The 19,516-nt window shown below is 48.0% G+C and overlaps 1 protein-coding gene across 1 annotated transcript; it reads left to right on the top strand.

Moving 5' to 3' along the window:
* Nucleotides 1-5,633: 5,633 nt before the first annotated feature.
* Nucleotides 5,634-15,380, top strand: RHOU (ras homolog family member U). Its single transcript, XM_081038995.1, has 3 exons — nt 5,634-6,113; nt 7,706-7,764; nt 12,229-15,380. Exons 1-3 carry the CDS (start codon nt 5,873-5,875, stop codon nt 12,682-12,684), a joined length of 756 nt encoding a protein of 251 aa, XP_080895121.1. The 5' UTR covers nt 5,634-5,872; the 3' UTR covers nt 12,685-15,380.
* Nucleotides 15,381-19,516: the final 4,136 nt, after the last annotated feature.

Below are 19,516 nucleotides of genomic sequence, written 5' to 3'. Positions count from 1 at the left end.
AGATATTGCAGTGCACATCTTGGGTTACCACCCACAAGCAAAAGTTTCCGGGCCAGCATGTGCTGTCCTCCTCCTATAAAAAGAATTCTGCAGCCTGTGAAACAGGGCCAGGAGTCCAGTAGTCAAGACAGTCCTGGACAATATAGCACCAAATTTATGGGTGGTGGAAATGCAGGGCATCACCAAGGTGGTGCACATACGTGGATTCTACCAGACCAATGTGGTCTCAGGCTTGGCCCTGTGGGAGAGGGCTTAACACTGAAAAGATGGCACCCTTCAGCAGGCCACACATGAGTCAGGCTCCACACAGGGACAACAATGGTTCCTGTCCTTCTAGCTTCTGCCCTGAGGCCATACAATTCAGTCCTTCCCTGCCTGTCCCTGGGCCTCCTGAGCTGCCATTCATCCACCAGAGCCAGATGAGTGCCTGCAAGTGAGCGAGTCTGTGTGCCGGCTCTTCAATAAGATGTCTGGGTTTCCAGCTGCTCTCTGCCCCACCAAGAATGACAGACAGAGTCCTCACTGATTTTCAGGCACAGGACCCCTGGACTGAGGAGCCTGGTGTGGGGCTAAGGTACCCCTCCCTTTTCAAGGGGGACCTCTGCCACTGAGGTGTCCCTCTCAGAGTTCAACCACCATCTGTGGGCTTGTGGTCAGTCCATTTAATGTCCCTCCACCTCCTACCTGTCTCAATATGGCCTCTTCTTTATGTACTTAGTTATAGGGATTGTGTTCAACTTGTCTTCAGGTGATTCTTGAGGTTGACCTATAATTTATTTGTAATTTTGGTGTGATCCTGGGATTCAGTAGGCATAGCATTTACCTAATCCACCATCTTGGACTTCTCTACCCTATGTCTTTTGATTGGAGTATTTATTCACTTTCCTTTAAAGTGATTTAATTATGTAGTTACTGCCATTTTATTATTAAGGTATGTAGTTATTGCCATTTTATTATTCATATTTATAATTTCTTCCCTTCTTTTTCTTAAGAAAGTCCTTTTAACATTTCCTGTAATACTGGTTTGTTGGTGAAGAACTTCTTCAGCTTTTTCTTGTCTATGAAGCTCTTTGTCTGTCCTTCAATTCTAAATGACAGCCTTGCTAGGTAATCTTGGTTGTAGGTCTTTTATTTTCATCAGTTTGAATATTTTGCGCCAAGCTCTTCTGGCCTGCAAAGTTTCTGTTGAGAAATCAGTTGACAGTCTTATGAAAGCTACCTTATAGTTAACTAATTGCTTTTCTCTTGCTCATGACCCCATGGAGCAGGATTTACCCCAGCGGAGCTCTGGTGCCTGCTGAGTCCACTCTTTGGGTGTGCCACTTGTGGAGCTAATTTGGTGATGCTCTGGTGTGATCTGAAGCTGGCCACTGGGTGTGTTCATTCTGGATCCTCTTGGGAGGGGTTCTGGTGCAGGCCAAAGTCAGTCGCTGACTATGCTGGACCTGAGCCACCTGGTCAGAGTTACAAAGAGACCCATAGCTGGCAGCTACCTGTGCTGGGCTTGGTAGTACCTGGGAGAGACTGCTATGGACCCAGGCTGGCTGCCAGGCCTGGAGCCACTGCTAGTGCCAGGCCTGGGGCCACTCAGAAAGAGGCACAGGGTATGCTGAGGCCAGCTGCCACTGGCCTGGGGCCTGTGGACCTTTTACAGTTTTTAGAAAAGTCTGCATGAGTCAAAGTCAGCTGCTTGTGAGGAACAGCTGCTGAAAGAAACTTGGGCAGTGGAGAGTTGGGTGAGGCAGGTTCTTAGGGAATCACCAGGGTGGGTGAGTGATGTTCACCAGGTTAATGCAAATTCAGATTTGGTGCCTGCCTGCACCTGCAGGCTGTGTGAAGGGAGGGCTCAACACAGAAACAATGGCAGCTCCTCCTCCCGCCCTCTCCTGAAGCCACACAATTCAGTTTTTCTCCATATGTCCATGGTACCTTTTGAGCTGCTGTCCCTTCGCTGGAGCTTAGGGTGAGTGTTGTCAGCAACAAGTCCATGTGCAGGCCCTTTAAAACTGTGCCTGAAACTGCAGCCACCCTCAGTCTCACTCAACCACAGTCTCTGCTGGCTTTCACAGACAGAGGTATGGGGACTTCCCTCTCTGGCACTGAAACCCTGGGCTGGGGAGCCTGGTGGAGGGCTGGGATCTCTGCTGCCGCGATATCCCTTCTGATTTTTAATAGTCAAATGTGGGTGTGGGACCAGCCTGTTGTATACGTTCAGCCCTCCTACCAGTCTTGACGTGGCTTCTAGTTGTAGGACTTCTGTTATGGGACTTGTTATATGACATGTCCTTAGTCATAGGACTTCCTTTCAGCTAGACTGCACACCGTTCTCAATGATGGTTGTTCTCTGGTTTAGTTGTAATTTGGATGTGATCATGGGAGGAGGTCAGCATAGTGTTTGCCTATCACCATCCTGACCAGAAGTTATCAGGTAATGCATTCTTAAAAGACAGCAAAGAAATGGTCTTTCATATTAATTGCTGCAAAAAAGTAGTCAAATTTGACTCATATGTTCTAATATTTTATAAATACATAAAAAATAGAAACAAAAACCTACTATTTGCCCCACATGATTTCCAGTGTGGGGTACAAGGATGAACAAAATAAGTCCCTGAGGAGCTTTTTGCAATTGGCATTCTGCCATTCTAAGCCATCTCTGTACTTCTGTGCATTAATGACTTACCTACAGTGCAGTGTGGAGTCCGCTTTCCTGCATGCAAAAGATGATTATAAATAGGAGATTAGTTCTGGGTGTTTTAGATAAAGTTGCAGGGAGTTGATTAAATTGAATCTAGAACTATGGGCTAAAATGAGTGGGGGTGGGACAATATTAGACATAAAAGGCACAGCATTTAAAAAAGAAGGTAAAGCAAGAGTCAGGGGCTATAGAATACAAAACTGGCACATGGCCAGATGGAGAAGTAGAGCCAGATTTTGTAGGGCCTGAAGCTTACCAAATTTTGGAGCTTTCTCTTTAAGAGATTGGACAAAAATTTAAAAATGGAAAATTTGATACAAAAATAAATATGGCTTAAAAATGAGTACATCACAGCAAGCTATAAAATTTATATAAACACCATAAACTTCAAAAAATCCACAGGAAAACATTTTAATAAACTGCCTGGAACATATTTTTCCTCCTATTTTTCCTACATTTTTTTAGCTGCACTCCCTTCCCCTCCAACTTTACTGAGAACTAGTTGACAATTAAAATTGTATATATCTAAGGTGTATAACTTGATGATTGATATATGTATACATGGTGAAATATTCACCCCAATCAAGGTAATTGACATATCTATCACCTCCCATAATTATCTTTATGTGTGTGTGATGAGGTTTACCCTGTTAGCTAATTTCAAGTATACAATACAGAACTGTTTATGGTCACACTGTTGTACATTAGATCACCAAAGCTTATTAATCTTGCCTAACTGAAACTTTGTGCCCCTTGAACATTTCTTCAAATCCCCCCTAGCTGTGTAACTTTTGACTACTTCTTCAATTTTGTATTATGCTTTCCATGAGAAAAGTAGAAATGTATTTCACATACAGGTAAACTTGCTGCGTGTGACACTACTACAGGTTTGTGTCTTCACAAACAGGAATTCACATCAATTTCCACCAAAAATGTATGGCATATTTATGATGTATACGCTACATAGAGTATATTCTTTACAGAAGAGAACTTCCATTTTGACCAGGAGTAGTTGAAACAGCCCAACACACTTTAACAATACTAAGAGTTTTATGATGGAAAGAATTGCCACAGACTAGCTTATGGCTCCGTCCATTTAAACCACTATTATTACTTTGCTTCTGGAACCATTCCTGTGCTGGGGAACATAGGACAGTTCGGGTAGACACCAATGTGACTGCACAGAGGGTAGCAGGCATGTCAGTGGTAGCCATTCCTACATCTGGATGGCTGGCAATAACATAACTATACCTGGGACCGGAAACCACATAAATATATCCTACCATGGTCAGGGATAGGGAGAAGCAAGCCAGGTGCTGGAGGCTCAGAACTTAAAGGGGCACTCATTGTCAGGGTCAGGCAAGTGCCAAGTTGGCTCCCTTAATTTTGCTGCCTTGGCACCTTTCTTTCCTCACCCTAGTCCTGGCTCTGTACCCAATAAACCCAAATGAAATGCCTCGTCAACTTCACTTTCCTTGGCTTGATCCCTGAAATGTCCTTGACCACTTCAAAGCCATTCAGTGTGAGGGGAAGTCAGAGTAGAAACAAACAGTGGATTTAAGTGGTGGTGATTAAAATATATCATTTTCAAAATTTACAAAAACCTAACTATGTGTTCCCATTGTGAGGGCCCCCAGGGCCTTGGATGGAGTTCTTTGCAAGTGAGGGTCCTCAGATTCAAGCATCTAGACTCTTGGTAAACCCACCTTTACATCCCGACCTTGGCCATAATCTCAAGTCTGAGTTCATCACAAGGTCTTATCTTTGCTTTCTGCACAATGAGTAAGAACTTAGGCTCTGGAGCTGGACTGTTTGGCTTGGGATCCTGGCACTGCCACTTACTAGTTTGTGGAACCTGAGCATTTTATTTAATAGCTATGCTCAGATTTTCTCACCTTACACCCATGGGATGGGTATAAGTAATGTTTAGATAGAGGAATTCATGCAGAGTGCTTACAACTGTGTCTGGCACATAATAAAAGCTTAATGTTTATTAGCTAGTGTAATTTTTATTATTAATTATAGTATCAGCATTTATTAATATATGTGCTCTTCTCACACCTCACGGTAAAACTCCAAGGAGCCTTTGTGTCCTGACTAGGGTCAGAGAGGCCTCCCTGTCTTCTGAATGGCCTCTTGACTAAAAGGAGGAGAAGACAGGAGGAAGTTGTCAGAGAAAATTGAATTTTTTCCCAGATAATATTGTTACCAAATTACATTTAAGTAAATGAAAGAATTGGGGCTATAAAGAAATTTGCTGGTTTATGGCATGCCAAAGAGAAAGTCAAATGAGAGTTAACAATGGACCTGGCATCCTTTTGCGCCCAAGTGAAAAGAGAATAAATTATTTTAGAAGAAAAGTCACACGATGGGCTGTGGACTTAAAAAGAAAAGCTGCCCGTTGACTCAGTGACCTTTAGACCACATGTCCCCAGAAGACACTTCATTTCTCCCCCTGAGTGGAACGCTGTGGCCGGCGAGGGGCTCCGCAGCACAGCCTCCGACTGAGAAGGGGAGGTGGGGGGCGAGGGGGCGAGGGGAAAGGCAGGAAGCTCAGGCTTCCCCGCCGCGTGGGCGCGTAGGGCGGAACCACCGGGCCGCCAGGCTGCGGTGTCACTCTCGGGGCTGGGGAGGAAGCTGCCGGCGGGCAGCGCGGCTCATTCCGGCGCTGCCCGGTCAGCGGCGTGTGCGGAGGGGGCCAGGGATTCCCCGGAGCGGACGCTCGGGGTCCCCCGAGCCAGTGTCTGCGATCCCCGCGGCCCGCGTGGCACCGCCTCGGGAGCCAGCGCGGAGGCCTGGCGTGCAGGTGGGGGCGCTGTGGCCTTGGCGCCGGGCGAAGCCGCCCGGCTGGACCCGCCTCTTTCTCCTCCCCTCCTGCCCCCCACGCGTCGTGCAGCCGGAAAGCCCGGAGGAGACCGAGCAATCAGGCTCCAGGCGCTCGGCGGGCAGTCCTCGGAGCGCTCGGAGCAGAGCCGGTGGCGCCGCCGGGGCACCGCGCACGACCCTCCGCGGCCGCCTTTGTCTGCGAGCGCTGCGGCCTGCAGCCTCGGCTCTCCAGGGCGGGAGACTCGCCCGCAGCGCCCGGTGACAGCGCCTCTCTCCTGGAGGCTCTGGGACCGAGGGGCAGCCGCGCTGGGCCCTGCTCGCCCGCGCCGGCACGTCCGAGAGCGCGGACCGATGCCCCCACAGCAGGGGGACCCCGCATTCCCCGAGCGCTGCGAGGCGCCGCCAGTGCCGCCGCGCCGGGAGCGCGGGGGACATGGGGCGCGCGGGCCCGGGGCACCCGGCGGCCGGGGGCGCGGCGTCAAGTGCGTGCTGGTCGGGGACGGCGCCGTGGGCAAGACCAGCCTGGTGGTGAGCTACACCACCAACGGCTACCCCACCGAGTACATCCCCACCGCCTTCGACAACTTCTCGGGTGAGTGGGCCCGGGGCCAGGGGCTGGCGCGGGGCGCGCAGGGGGCGGGGGCGGCGCGGGGGTGTCCGGGGCCTTGAGGGGGCTCCGGGACCCCGGGCCCGCCCCGCCCCGCCCGGCCGGGCAGCGCAGCCCCGCACTTTTGGAGGGTGGCTGCCGTGGCTGGAACCCCAGCAAACGAGAGACGAGACGCGGTTTCGGACCAGGCGAGCGGGGCTCCGGCTGGTGGAGCTCAGGTTCCCCGGCCGGTTCGCTGCCTGGAGAAGTTGCGTCAGGTCGACGTTGCTGGCGCTGCTGCCCAGTTTCTTTGGAAGGTGACGCGCAGGTGCCATTACCTGTGGCCTCGAGTGTGGTCCTCTCCTTTCGGCAGTCCTCCTCGCGGATCTCCTACCGAGGGGCAGCTCCACTTTAAATAACCCTGGAGACGGTGGAGAAACTTGATTTAGTGAAAATAGCACTAGTGGAACGGGTGAAGGCTTTGGTTTGGATTCAGCCTGGAGAGCAAACAGGATTACTTTCTTCCCATTCCCCCTCCCCTGACCCACTGCCCCCCCTTCAACCTCCCACCGTGGCTGTTTCTAATTTTCAGTGTTTTTTCACTATCTCTAAGCCACTAAAGCTCTTATAGGTATATGGTTGCTATGTTATTTGGTTTGCTAGATACTAAGAAATCCTTTATCTTGATTTTTCAAGTCTTTTTGAAGTTTAGGAAAAAGTTAAAATCCACAGAGCTACTCTGAAACACTCGCTCTCATTCTTAAAATAAATAAATAAATAAAATGAATTGCTTCTTGACCTCCTAGAAAGTAGTGATGGCAAGTGCTTGCTTCCTCGGAATTCAGAGGTGCCCTAGATAAAACTGTGCTATGAGAATCGCTTCCCACCTGAACAGAAGTGTGTTTTTCATTTTTTTTTTTTTGGTCTAAACTGTCTGGTATAAACTTTTATAAACAATTTAGAAAGTTACATTGAAACAAAACTGAGTGCTTAATTTAAGTAGAACTGCCCTGACGAGAGTCCCTCCCCAGATGCCCCATCCCCATGCCTTTCTTTCCTTTCCTTTTTCTAATCCTCTCTTTGAGCTGACATGGAGAGATAAGCAGTGCCCTCTTTTATAAACAGGACAATGCAGGCAGCCAGTGTTTGCACATGTTCTCGAAACAAGCTACAATTTTATGATAAACCCTGAAGTCTCAAACATTTCCCAAGGGAAAAGAATTATTTGTGAGGTTTTCCACTCATTTAAAGCTGCAAGGTTGGTTCCCACTTATCCCCCAGTGTTGTTTTTTAGGGTTTTTGAAACTGGTGTGACGGGAAAATAAATTCTCCCAGCTAGGAGGAAATCACCTACTCTTCTGGGGTACCATCAAAGGGGTCAGGGGTTTGCTGCCTTATCTGTGGCAATGGAGAATTGCCAGCCCTGGAGAGGGTACACAAAAGTGCCATCTGGCCTCCTTGTTTTCCGCGAGTCTTTCATTTGTCAGAGAATCCAGAATAGGAGCTTGGAGTGAGAATGGTAGTGCTAGCTAAAACCATTATTCTTTGAAAGGGGTTAAAAGACACTTCCTGACAGTCGTTTTGGTCTTGTTTTTAAGCCGTGGTGTCGGTGGATGGGCGGCCAGTGAGACTCCAGCTCTGTGATACTGCGGGACAGGTTAGTATTTCCTCGCTGCTCAGTGCTGGGAAAGGAAACAGCCGGTTAAAGGCCTCCCAATAAGCTCCCTCAACAACTGGGTCATTCTGAAGCCTTCTGGGGTAGCCCAGCCCTGCAGGCCCCTCTCAGAGGCTGGGGTGGGGGAAGAGAGCTGGGAACCAATAAAACAGGGCGTGGCCAGCTTTGCCTGGGCAGGACGGGAGAAAACAGGATCGAGGACAATTCTTATCTCACAGGAGTTTTTGATCTTATTTACTTTCTGGTTTTTATTAAAAATGATCAGTGATGCTTTGTAATCATTTCTCAAGTAAGTTGGTAATACCTTGTAATCATCTTATTAAAGGGCAACAAGGCAAATGTTTACGAAAATCACTCAAGAAAAAGATGGAATCAGTGTTAATTCTGTCCCTTAGGGTGGTTTGCCTCACTAGGGCCACTGCTGTCCTCTGAAGCATGATATGGTGGCTAGAGCCATCCTGGGCTGGAGAAAAGAATGAAGTGGGACTTAGTGTTTCCAAATCATCAGCATCTATTCTTGTCTTGGGGCTAGGCATTCGGATGAGACAGCCAGGGAGTGATAGGGAGGATGCGGTGGGAGGCCCCTTAAGCATGCCCTTGAAGAGCTCCAGGGGCTCGTCACCCAGTGTCCCCTTGGCACTGTGCTCAAGTTAGTGAAATCTCTCTGTGCTCTTTGAGGGTGCCATCCATCTCTCAAATTTGCCAAAATGACAGTTAATAAACGTGTAGTTTATTACAAGTACCAGAATATCAGTACTGCTAGTGTTAGAGAAAGGGCTGGGGGCTACTTTGTAGGCAGGCAGAAGTGCTTGCTTTACTTGCTGAGGTGTTGTCACCTGACCATTTGCCTTTAAGAAGAAGTTGGCTTTCAGTGTCCCCAAGTACCTCATCCAAGCCCGGGTTTCCTACTGCTCACCTACTCGGGGGCAGGCAATTCAGAGCTTTAGTTTTCAAACCTCAGGGTGACACAAGACTGGGCAGCCTTGCTCCCTAGCTGAGTGCAAGTTTGGCGGTGGCCACAGTGGCATAAGTGGTTGTCCGGCCTCTTCTGTCCTATACTTACCCTGCCACTGTAGCCCTACGGCTTCCCCTTCCAGGAGGAGAAAAAAACCAAACAGTCTGTATTTGATGGCATTTAGAAAAGAAAAATCAAAGAACACAGGGTCTCCTAACACTTTATCTTTCTGAATGCCATGCTGGTATTTATAATTAAAGCCTAACTGCTTTGTATAAAGTGAGCATGTTTTTCCTATTGTGGGTCAGATTTTCTGATCTCTAAAATGAGGGCTGATTAGCACGTCAGTCAATGCTGCCATCCCTGCTGAAGCAAGAGGGGCAGCTTAGTACCTGAGCATCAGACAGAAGACAGGGAGGTACAGAAACGAAGGCAGGTGAGTCGCATCCTGGCCCCTGCCCGCCCCTGGGCTCTGCTGGGATGTGTCCTCCTTCTGGGCGGGAGTTTACTCCTGGTGCCTGAACAGTGTCTGGAACATAGCCAGGCTTAATCATGATGAATGAGCAGAGCGCTGGGTTCTGGGGACGCCGACTTAAGACATGGATACCTGCCCCTTGACACACTTACAGTCTGTAGGGAAGACAAACGAGCTAGTAGAACTTGTGTAAGTTCCACACCAGAGACATTACATAACTAGGAAGGCGACCCCAGCTGGAGGGGCAGGACTGCAGGTCTGCAGGGAAATCTCAGCAGTTCTGAAGGAGGAATAGGACTTTTACCAGAAAAACTTTGTAGAAATGATCCTGAATTATCCAGGAAGAGTTCAACTTTTCCTTATTATGATCTGTTTAAAAGTCAGAGAAACACAAGTATCGTTTTAGAAATAGTTTCATGAAAGAAGTTTATATTTAGGGGAAAATGGGTTTTGGTGCTAAGATTGTAAGCTTTGGTTTTTTTTTAGAAATTATTCTTCTGGCCTCCCGGCAGTGTTTTCATTGAGATTTACTATATTTCTTACCTGATGTGCTGGTTAGTAACGTATACCTGATTAGGTAATGAATGAGTCCACTGTCTAAAGATTTGAAGAAAACCAACTTCAAAAACCACTAGTGAAAAATGCACAGCTGGATTAAAGTTAAAGTTAAGATAAAGTTATTTTCCTGCTCCTTAAGTGTCAGTCAGTATTGGTTTTGACTATTAGCAAGGCTGGTCTTGGAGGTCGTCCTTGTGTACACCCCCCACTCCAGAGCTGGTGAACTACCTTTGAAGGGACTTGATTGACTCCAGCCATATTTGCTTAGTGTTGACCCAGCCCATGGGCCCCGTCTTCTGGGCAGTCGTCACGATAGCCTGCTGTCTCTATTTCCAACCTGAGCACAGGTAGCCCTAACCTGGGGCCCAAGTCAGGCTCGTGTAGAAGCTCAAAACAAGAACAGCTTTACTGGCTGGATAAATAACTAGAAATTGCTTCTGTGCCTTGGCTTTTCTTGTGAGGGAGGGTAGGTGAGTATACAAGATGTTAAAAGGAGTTTTTAACACTGGACTCACAGTCTTACACAAGTGAAAGTTGATCAGAGACTGAGGACTTTGAGAAATACCTTTGGCATAAGAGGCATAAGAGATTGGACTACCACTGAAATAAGAGTATGCATTGTAGCACTGCCAAAAAGGGGCTGAAAGTTCTTCAGCCTTTCGATCTATGAGGCACCTGGAAAAATCTTTATACTAAAAAAACCAAACTAGATTGTAGCTTGACCAATACCACTGTCCAGCTGTCTGTGTGCCCCATACTTCAGCTGGACTGCATTGTCTCCACAGACCTGGCAAGGGCAAGCGGACCATGGGCCTCAGGACGTATGCATGTTGCATTTATTTCAGCAAATATCCAAGGTTTCTGGTCAGCAGTGAGCAGGAGGGTCTAATATTTGCTTTGCTTCCTGAGCCCTTTAGCCAGAATCTGAAGAGATCTGGGGGGCCATGTCACAACGCCCGACCCTGTGCTTGCCTTTTTTTCTATTGGTAATGCAACCCCAGATTCCAGGCCACAGCCAAGGGTAGCTGCTTGAGGGAGCCAATCTTACACCGGTCTCAGTTTTGTGCTTCTTCCTTTGAGGCCCCTGAGAACAGAGGGAATGTTTCATTGATAGACCTTCAGAGCTGGCTGTGGTCCACCTGCTTGAGACTCTTATTTTTTTTCGGCACAAAGTTGGCAGTAAGAAACCTAAATCCTTCTTTTGTGACTTTTGCTTATGGAAGACTGCTGAGGGGCAGTGACATTCTGAAATGCCATATTCATTCCCGAACGTTTTATATTATTAGGTGCTTATTGCCACACAAGTGAAATATAGGCATGAGACAAAGAGAATGTGTTCCAATAAAACAGATCCAGGTTTCTTTTATTCCTAGAAAAAAGCCATGGATGCAGAATAATATGCATATAAATAATAGTTTATATGTAATCGGAGCATGCCAATGGAGTACCCAAAACCCGGATGACATTTAACGTTTTTTGCCACTGGTAAATTATCTGTCACTATCTGAGGTGGTTGGCGCCCACAGATAGACATTCTAAATAGGAATGAGCCATTTGTATAAAGGCTGAGGCCGTGTCTTCCTGTTCCTAGTCGACCACCCAGCCCTGAGTGGTGCCTGCTGCCCTCTGTTAAGTGGGTGACTGCAGCGCTTTGGTGGCTGGTTCATATAAGTAACTCTAACTTGTTCCATCCAGTTCTCTATACCTAAGAGTAGCCCTTTCTCTGGTTCTTTATCTTTCCAAAGCTCCATGCGTGGAGGCCTATGGTGATGTCAGAGAGAGAAGGGGAAAAGAAGTAAGAGAAAGGGGAGGCAGGGAGGGAAAAGACAATAAAGCAAGGAGAAAGAGGTATGTCAAGTGAGTATGAATGTATGAAGCACTATGTAAATGACACTGAGAGGCACAGGGGCTCTGAGTTGTCGAGAAGAGTGGCCTGACCAAGGCTCCGCACCTGATTTCTGGGTCTGACCTGTGTCTGACTGGCGTTGCTTGTGTGCTGTGCATCTGTGGGCATGCACGGAGCCAATGGTGTGAGGATGGCAGGGCTGCGTCCTTCCAGAGGGGAGCTGTGTTAATGGGTGGGGTCAGGTTGGAGTTTGGGGGTCTGCGTGGATGCTGTCTACATTCTAGAAAACTAGCTAAGCACCAGAGTTGAAAGAGTAAGTATGGGTTCCTGTGGCCTGAAGGCTAAGGTAAATGTGATTTCTAACACCATCTGATGTAAGTGCTTTTTCTGTGCTGAGTTACAAGTAGGGCCTGAGTACTGATGAGAACGATGAACACATTTGGCTCACCCCAGATGGTGAGCAGCAGCATCTGCTCCAAGATGTGGGCTTTTCTTTCCATCGCCAGTGGGTTTTCTGTTACCTACCACACCCTTTCAAGTGAAATGGCAAGGTGGTCTTTGTGCAATGAGGTTGGTTTAAAAAGTGACTTTGGGTGCTTTGACTGGTTGCAGGACGAGTTTGACAGGCTGAGGCCCCTCTGCTACACCAACACGGACATCTTCCTGCTGTGCTTCAGCGTGGTCAGCCCTTCCTCCTTCCAGAACGTCACGGAGAAATGGATGCCAGAGATCCGATGCCACTGTCCCAAAGCCCCTATCATCCTGGTGGGAACTCAGTCGGATCTCCGAGAAGACGTGAAAGTCCTCATTGAGCTGGACAAATGCAGAGAGAAGCCGGTGCCCGAGGAAGCAGCCCGGCTGTGTGCCGAGGAGATCAAAGCCGCCTGCTACATGGAGTGCTCAGCCCTGACACAGAAGAATCTCAAGGAGGTCTTTGACGCGGCCATCGTCGCCGCCATCCAGTACTCGGATGCGCAACAGCAGCCAAAGAAGTCCAAAAGCAGGACTCCGGACAAGATGAAGACGCTGTCTAAGTCCTGGTGGAGGAAGTACTGCTGCTTCGTGTGACGCTGGCACCGCTGTCCAGTGAAGTCGATGCTGGACGGAGCCGGCGCTCAAACGAGCCCTTTCTACATCGGCGCCTCTTTGCGGAGAACACGTGTCACTGAGCCATCCCCACAGACGTGTGCTTTCTTGCCTTAGATTTTCTTGTAGTTTGAGCTTAGGGATGAGTCTCTTCTGCAACATATTTTTGAAGTAAGTTAAGCATTTATCATAACTTTGGAAATTTAGAGCTCCAGACCTTTGGATAGATTTACGTATGATATGAAAACTTCGCCTCTCATCTGAGCGTCAGGAACGATTGTGCTGCATTGTAATGTGTGGAAGGATATGCTGCGTCCTCTCCAGACAGCCGCCGATTGCAGCGTTCAGCTTACAACATCCATGCTTTTTATTCTCTTTCTAAGGAGCAAAAATCAGAAAGAAATTAGAGACCTCTGCCTACAAAACCTCAAACCAGTCACTTTTGTCATAAACTGACACTCGATTGCATAAGATTTAAAAACCAACGAAAACATCCCTCTAAGCCTATGGCACTGTGTAGACCAAAAAGGAAAAGTTGTGTGTTGGAATTTCTCATTCTGGGGGCAGTTGTGTTGACACTGTGTAAACATGGTACTGTGCAGTCATGCGAGTGTCCACCTGTGGCACTTACATTTTCTTTACAGAGTGACATGTTCAGATTAGAGTGTGAAGTTTGCCGTTAGCGCCCTGTGCGCCAGACCCCTGGAAATTGGAGCCCAGGGAGCACCGCCTGAATTGCCTAAGCCCCCACACTGAAGTTGTGCTATCTACCAGGTGTGAGTACTTGGCAGGCCCACAGCAAGCGTTTGTGGGACACAAAATGTACTTTTTTCAAAGTCAGCCAAAACAGACTTCTTGTACACACATGTGTATGTCCACATGGCTGCATTTGCTGCTGATTCAGACTTTTTTAAAGAGTGAATGGGGAAAAGCATGACCACCAAAACAGGTGTGAGGGAAGCGTGGCTTCCTCTTTTTGTTAACACTTTTTTGAACAGATTTCTTTTTACACCCTAGATATGATTTTCAGTGTATCTGAACACATTTTTGAGACCATCTTAAAACAAAACGTGAACCTCTCTTAAAACCTGTTTTAAAATCTGTTAAAAGAACCAGTTAAGTCCACAGGTGTCTTTTAGGAGACTGGCGGCAAAGAACAGCACAGCGTGTCATGGGCCCTGGCATCCACTGTGGCCGTCCAGGAGCAAGTTGTGTGCGGGAAGCACCACTCCCTCGCTCAGCTGTGTCCTTTCAGGCAGTTAGAAAGCCCCATTCTTCATGGTGGAGTCTTAAGGCCGCCTGGAGAGTGCCAGTGCCACTGCCACAGCAGGAGAGTGGCCCTGCTTGTGATGGTGCTTAGAGATACCAAAGGTCACCTGAGGCTCTGTGCCGTCAAGTTTGCCCTGGGTGAAGCACATTTACCAAAATCGATTCAGGGGGGAACCTGTGGAGCCAGTGGATGGAAGACTTATCTTTCTGTGGGGCTTGTGTTGTCGCTTTATGTTTGAAAAAAAACAGTTTGTGTTTTTCCATAGAGAAAGTGAAAGATTAGGTTATATTTCAAGCTCGGGGCTTCTTTGATTTCTGATAGTAAATAAAATTAACTAATTTCTTGGCTTAAAAACTAAAATACATAGACTGTTTATTATTTATTTTTCAATATATTGAAATTGATGTCAGTCATAATTTCCTGAAGCGTTTAGTTATAACCTGAGTGAATAAAATGACTTCATTTGTGAGAATGTCCCAAACAGACATAATGAAGTATGCCCCACGCCTACGTGCCTGGCTCACCTTCTGTTGGAAGCAGCTTCCTGGCCTGGGCCCCGCCTAACCCCGTTGGAGCAAGACTGATTTGACTGGGAAGTAATTTTAAACAGTATTTTTATATTTAAGCAAATGTCATGGTGTACAAAGCAAATTATTTTTTACGAAAGAAAACAAAACTTGAAAGAAGTTTGTTGCATGTGTTAGCTTGTGGGACACTGTTGGTCCCCCTGGGAGGGGCCTTGGGCGCCCTCTGCCCTTAGGGCCACTGGTGGGAAGCCTGTGACCCGTCCTGAGAGCTTTACTCAGAGGTTTGTTTTCCACCCAGATTGCTAGAACCTGGGCCATTAGTGCCAAAAACCTAGAGGGCTGACATTTAAGGGCAACAGTTTTTAATACGTCGCTGCATTTTATAGAATACTGAAGGTACGATTGTACTCGAGGTTTTCCCTGTGAAAGTAAGAGATTTGGGCAGAAAAGTTTTTACAAGTATGTGCTTGACTTAAATATTTTAAAGTTGATACACTTCAAAGCTCACACATTGTTAAACTTGAAGCTTGGTATTAAGGAGAAGATTTGTGAGTTCTGCTTTAGAAAATGCCATTTTAACTTAACTCCTACTATGTAGCTGGTCAAAATTTTAAAATACAATCTACTCCAAAAATTGTTTTCTCTCTTTGCCATGTGTATGGAATGAAGGTTTTGTGATGTTCCCTGTGCTTGACAGAGTTGAGAGAAACCACCTAGGAATTATGCAAGCCCACACGGCAACGTCTTCTCCCCAGACTTGTAACCTGGTGCCTTCCCAAGTGTGCTTTCCTGTTTCTAAGTGTAAATGATGGCCAGCAGAACGCTGTCCTTGAAAATGCCATAAACGAGGTGGTATGAAATAAATTCTGACCTATGCCTATAACTGCACTTGCCTTCTCTACAAAGGAATTTCATTGGAAGTGAATAAAAGTTGAGCCACATCGAGCAGCAGGCTGGCCGGGAGGCATGGCATGACCCCAGGGGCATTTTGGGAAGACAGCCCCAACCGACATTAGATGCTTATCCACGATGGCTTTTGAGCATTCTGGGATCAGAGCCTGATACAAGAGCTCGGTGGCGCTCCACCTGGGATGGACGTTAGGCTGGCGTCCCGGAGGGCTGGCAGGATCACTATCCCTGGAGTTAGAATCCAGGCTCAGAGAAGCACTGAGCATGTGGTGTGATGGAGAGGTCACTGGATCTGAGCCTTATGTTCCTTATGTGTGGACAGCACAGCCTTTCTCACCAGGCTATTTGAGGCCCGACTGAGAACGCATCTGCATATGTGGTGTAAATGTCCAGGTGGAAGGGATTAAAGGTCAGAGGTGCAATGAGTCCCACCAGCTTTCAGCTGCAGACCAGCAGGGCACACGGTTCCGTCTCCAAGAGCCCTGGGACATGCTATGTGCCACATGTGACTTTCCAGGTTCTTGCCGTCAGTCTTCTCATCATGCCACCCAGATGCAGCCCTTATAGCAGGGGCCCCAGGGAATGTGACCCTGGGGACAGACCAGTCTGAGGGGCCAGATGTCATCCTATTTCCACCTTCCAGCCTCAAGGGGGTGGACCATGCTCCTGGTCAGCTAATAAAGGATAGACCTGTCTACTTCATTCCCGCATCAGGCCTTAGGCCAGGCTATGACTTTTCATATCCACTGAATGTCCCGGCTCACTGCACTGGAATACTGTACAGAGAGCAACTAGAACCACCTGTTCATGTCCCACGCCGGCCTGCACAGGGCAGCCCAACCTTACCCCAGAGGGACCTGGCGGTTTCTTCCGGCCTGGCCCCAGACCTGCCGCCTGTATCCGGGACAGGCCTCCCCAGGGTACATTGACAGAGTACCCTTTCCCTTTAAGGAGGTCAGGACGTGCTTCATGGAGATGTTTCTATGACCTGAAGAAGGTGAGGGAATGAGAAGTATGTGGGAGAAAGGTTTTTTAAAAGAAATATCAGGTACAAAGGGCCTGAGGCAGAGGAATGTGTGGCATGTCCGAGGCCAGTGTGGACAGGACAGAAGCAATGCAGGGAGGAGAGCAAGAGATGACATCAGGGAGGGGATGGTGGGATGGGACGGAGGGGGAGGAGGCACTGGGCTCTGGAGTGAGGCTGTTTGAGCTTGAATCCCAGCTCTATTCTTACTGGTTGTGATTCCTTGAGCGACTTAACCTGTTAACCTCTTAGTACCTACACTTTCAGATCTGTGAAGGGGATGAAGCTGGCACCTGCCCCAGTGGGCCAATGGAGTTATGAATGTAACATGTTGGTTCATTGTAGGCGCTTAGGAAATGTCCACTCTGACTGCTCTCGTTGCTAGGCTCTGTTCATTTCTTTCCCAGCAGGACACCTAGTTGATCAATTTACGATTGGCCCCGATGGCTTTCATTTTCTACTCTATCAGATTTTATGGGGCAATAAGAGCAAAGTTATGTAAATTACTCCACTAATTTCCACGGGCTGACCCTGGAACATGGATGCTGCTGCTTGAGCTGGTGGGATTGCCTGGCGCTGCCCCCTGGCAGAAGCTGTGTGCTAATCTCACCATTGCTGAAGTCAGGGTCAGCACACCAGTGGGGTGGGGGCAGGCAATCAGGGCAAGGCAGCAAAGGGAGCACTGCGAAGACTTTCCAGCCCTCAGGGGGGCTGTCCCTTGATTCTCTTCAGACAAGAAGCTCTCTCTTCAGATTCAGACTAGCATGCTCTTGATTTTGTGACTGGAACCGTTTTTTTAGAGTCGTTGTTCATTAGCCTGAGTCACCCAACCAGATTCCTCTATCTCCAATATCATATGCAATCCTAACAAGAAAACCAAGTCTTGGAGACACAGTCTGCATATGAAAGAGCCATGTAGCCAGGAGCCTACCGTTTACCTAAAATGAAGACACACTGTGGAGCTGAGTATCACATTTCCCTGCATTTGCCCCTTTTCTCCCCCAAATCCCACAGGTACTTAAAACTTAACTCGCTCTATTAGTTTCCTATCACTGCTGGAACAAACCACTACAAACTGAGTGCTTGAAAACAAAAATTACCTTATCGTTCTGGATGAGGTAAGATGGTCGCACTGGTGATAACATTTATGACCTTAACCTAGAACTCTGGAGGGCCTGTGGGAGGAGCTATCACTCAGTGTCACTGCAGACACCCTAAAGGAAGAACTCTGTTTACAGTTAGAGCCCCAGGCTGTACCAGTCCCTCCTGGTCGTCCTTGTCCCCTCTGTAAAAGTACCTCCTCCGGCTTTTGCCCAGTGCAATGTCTGCATGTATCCGATTGCAGTCTTCCTCTGTCCCCTTTTGATGATGGAATACCTAGTCGATTTTGTTTTACAGTTGGCAGTGGGCTAAAATCAAGGTGAGGACAGGGCTGCATTCCTTTCTGGAGGCTTTGGGGGGAGTCCGCTTCCTTGCTTTTCCAGCTCTTAGAGCCCACCCACATTCCTTGGTTCATGATCTATCTCCACCCCCAGAACCAGCAATGGCTGGTTGAGTCTTTCTCAGAGGGTGTCTGTGGGGCCAGAGCCAGGAGTGCAGTTTCCAGGCTCTCGGCCTCACGTGGAAAGGTGCTGGCTCAGGTAGTAAATGGCCATCAACTGTGATTGGATGGCCGTCAGCTGTGGCTAGTTGGCCGTCAGCTGTAACCAGTGAGCCATTGGCCACTAATATAACTGCCGTGGCTACGCTAGCAGAAAATGGGGGCTGGCAAGAAGATGGTGGCTGAGCTAGCAAGCGCAGATTGCAGTTAGCACAGCAGTTCGCAAGTGGGGTTGGTTGGTTGGCAGAAAAGCAGATGGCAGGTTGTGGATCGTGTGGCTCCTGCTTCCTGTGTCTCCAACCCAGCCGCCAGTGAGACCGTAGTGGTATGACTCCCCTACCTATGGCTCCGTGGGTGTTCCTTTTTGGCCTCACCATGTCCTGCGTTCTTATGTGGGGAGCGGGACCAGAGACCCCGCATGACACCAGGCATAACAGCGTCCTTTTGACACTGACTCTTCCACATTCAAGGACCCTTATTCTTACACTGGCCCACTCACAGAACCTCAGGGTCAGCGGATTAGAAATCTCAGTCCACCTCCAACCTTTGCCGAGCAGCCTACATGGTCACAGGCATTGGCCAGCGACATCTTTGGGGCCATTCTGCTGACCACAGTCATCTCCCGAGGTCGGCTCATTGCTTCCCAACACCTTCCTCCTCCGTGCCCCTCCCTGTGTGCTTTTTTTCTTAGCTAATGCTTAGAATGTACTAGAATAGCAGTGCACTTGTCGAAACCAGAAATCTATCATCAGCCCAGACTCCTTTCCTGCACGTTCACATTGAATTGGTCACCAGGTCCTGTGGTTGGGCATTATTCTCAGGTCCTTTTCCTCCTGACGCCCAGTGTGTCTGTCGTAAATTCAGCCACACCCCGTCTTTCTCCAGCCACCCGCATGTCTCCTCCTCCAGCCTGGCCAACGTTTTTGTTTGTTTTTAACTTCTAAGCTGCTTCTTCACTTCCAAGAAATGCCCAAGGGTTTTCTATTGCCTATAGCGTTGATTTCCAAACATTTTATAACACAGACACCACATGACGGTAATTGTACTTTTACTATTTTTACCAAAATACAAAATAAGAAAAAGCCACCTGCAATCGCACTTTCACATTGATTTAGATAACACTTAATAATAAAAGACGATGTGAATTCAAAAACTTTTATGTTCAGTAATGCTTCTAACTGACAGTAAGTTAATCACATAGCATCTACACACAATTGAAAAATATATCCATGAGTGACATTTTTCTGCAAGCACTCCTACATGCTCCCACAGATTCTCCTGTCTCCTGTCACTCACTCACAGCTTCCCAGGAGGTGTGGCCCTCAGTTGAGGAACCACAGGCCTGAAGGAGAAAATCTAAATTCCTCTGTGCAAAGATTTCCTGGCTGTTGATCTTACCTCCTGCCTGCCTCAAAGGTCCTGCCCCTGTACTGCCTGGTTCTTCACAATACACCCTGCACCCCATATTGCTGGACTTTGGTGCA

Source organism: Rhinolophus hipposideros (genome assembly GCF_964194185.1).
Source record: "Rhinolophus hipposideros genome assembly, chromosome: 26".
In the NCBI taxonomy this organism is placed as follows: Eukaryota; Metazoa; Chordata; class Mammalia; order Chiroptera; family Rhinolophidae; genus Rhinolophus; species Rhinolophus hipposideros.
This window is presented reverse-complemented; position numbering and strand designations above follow the sequence as displayed.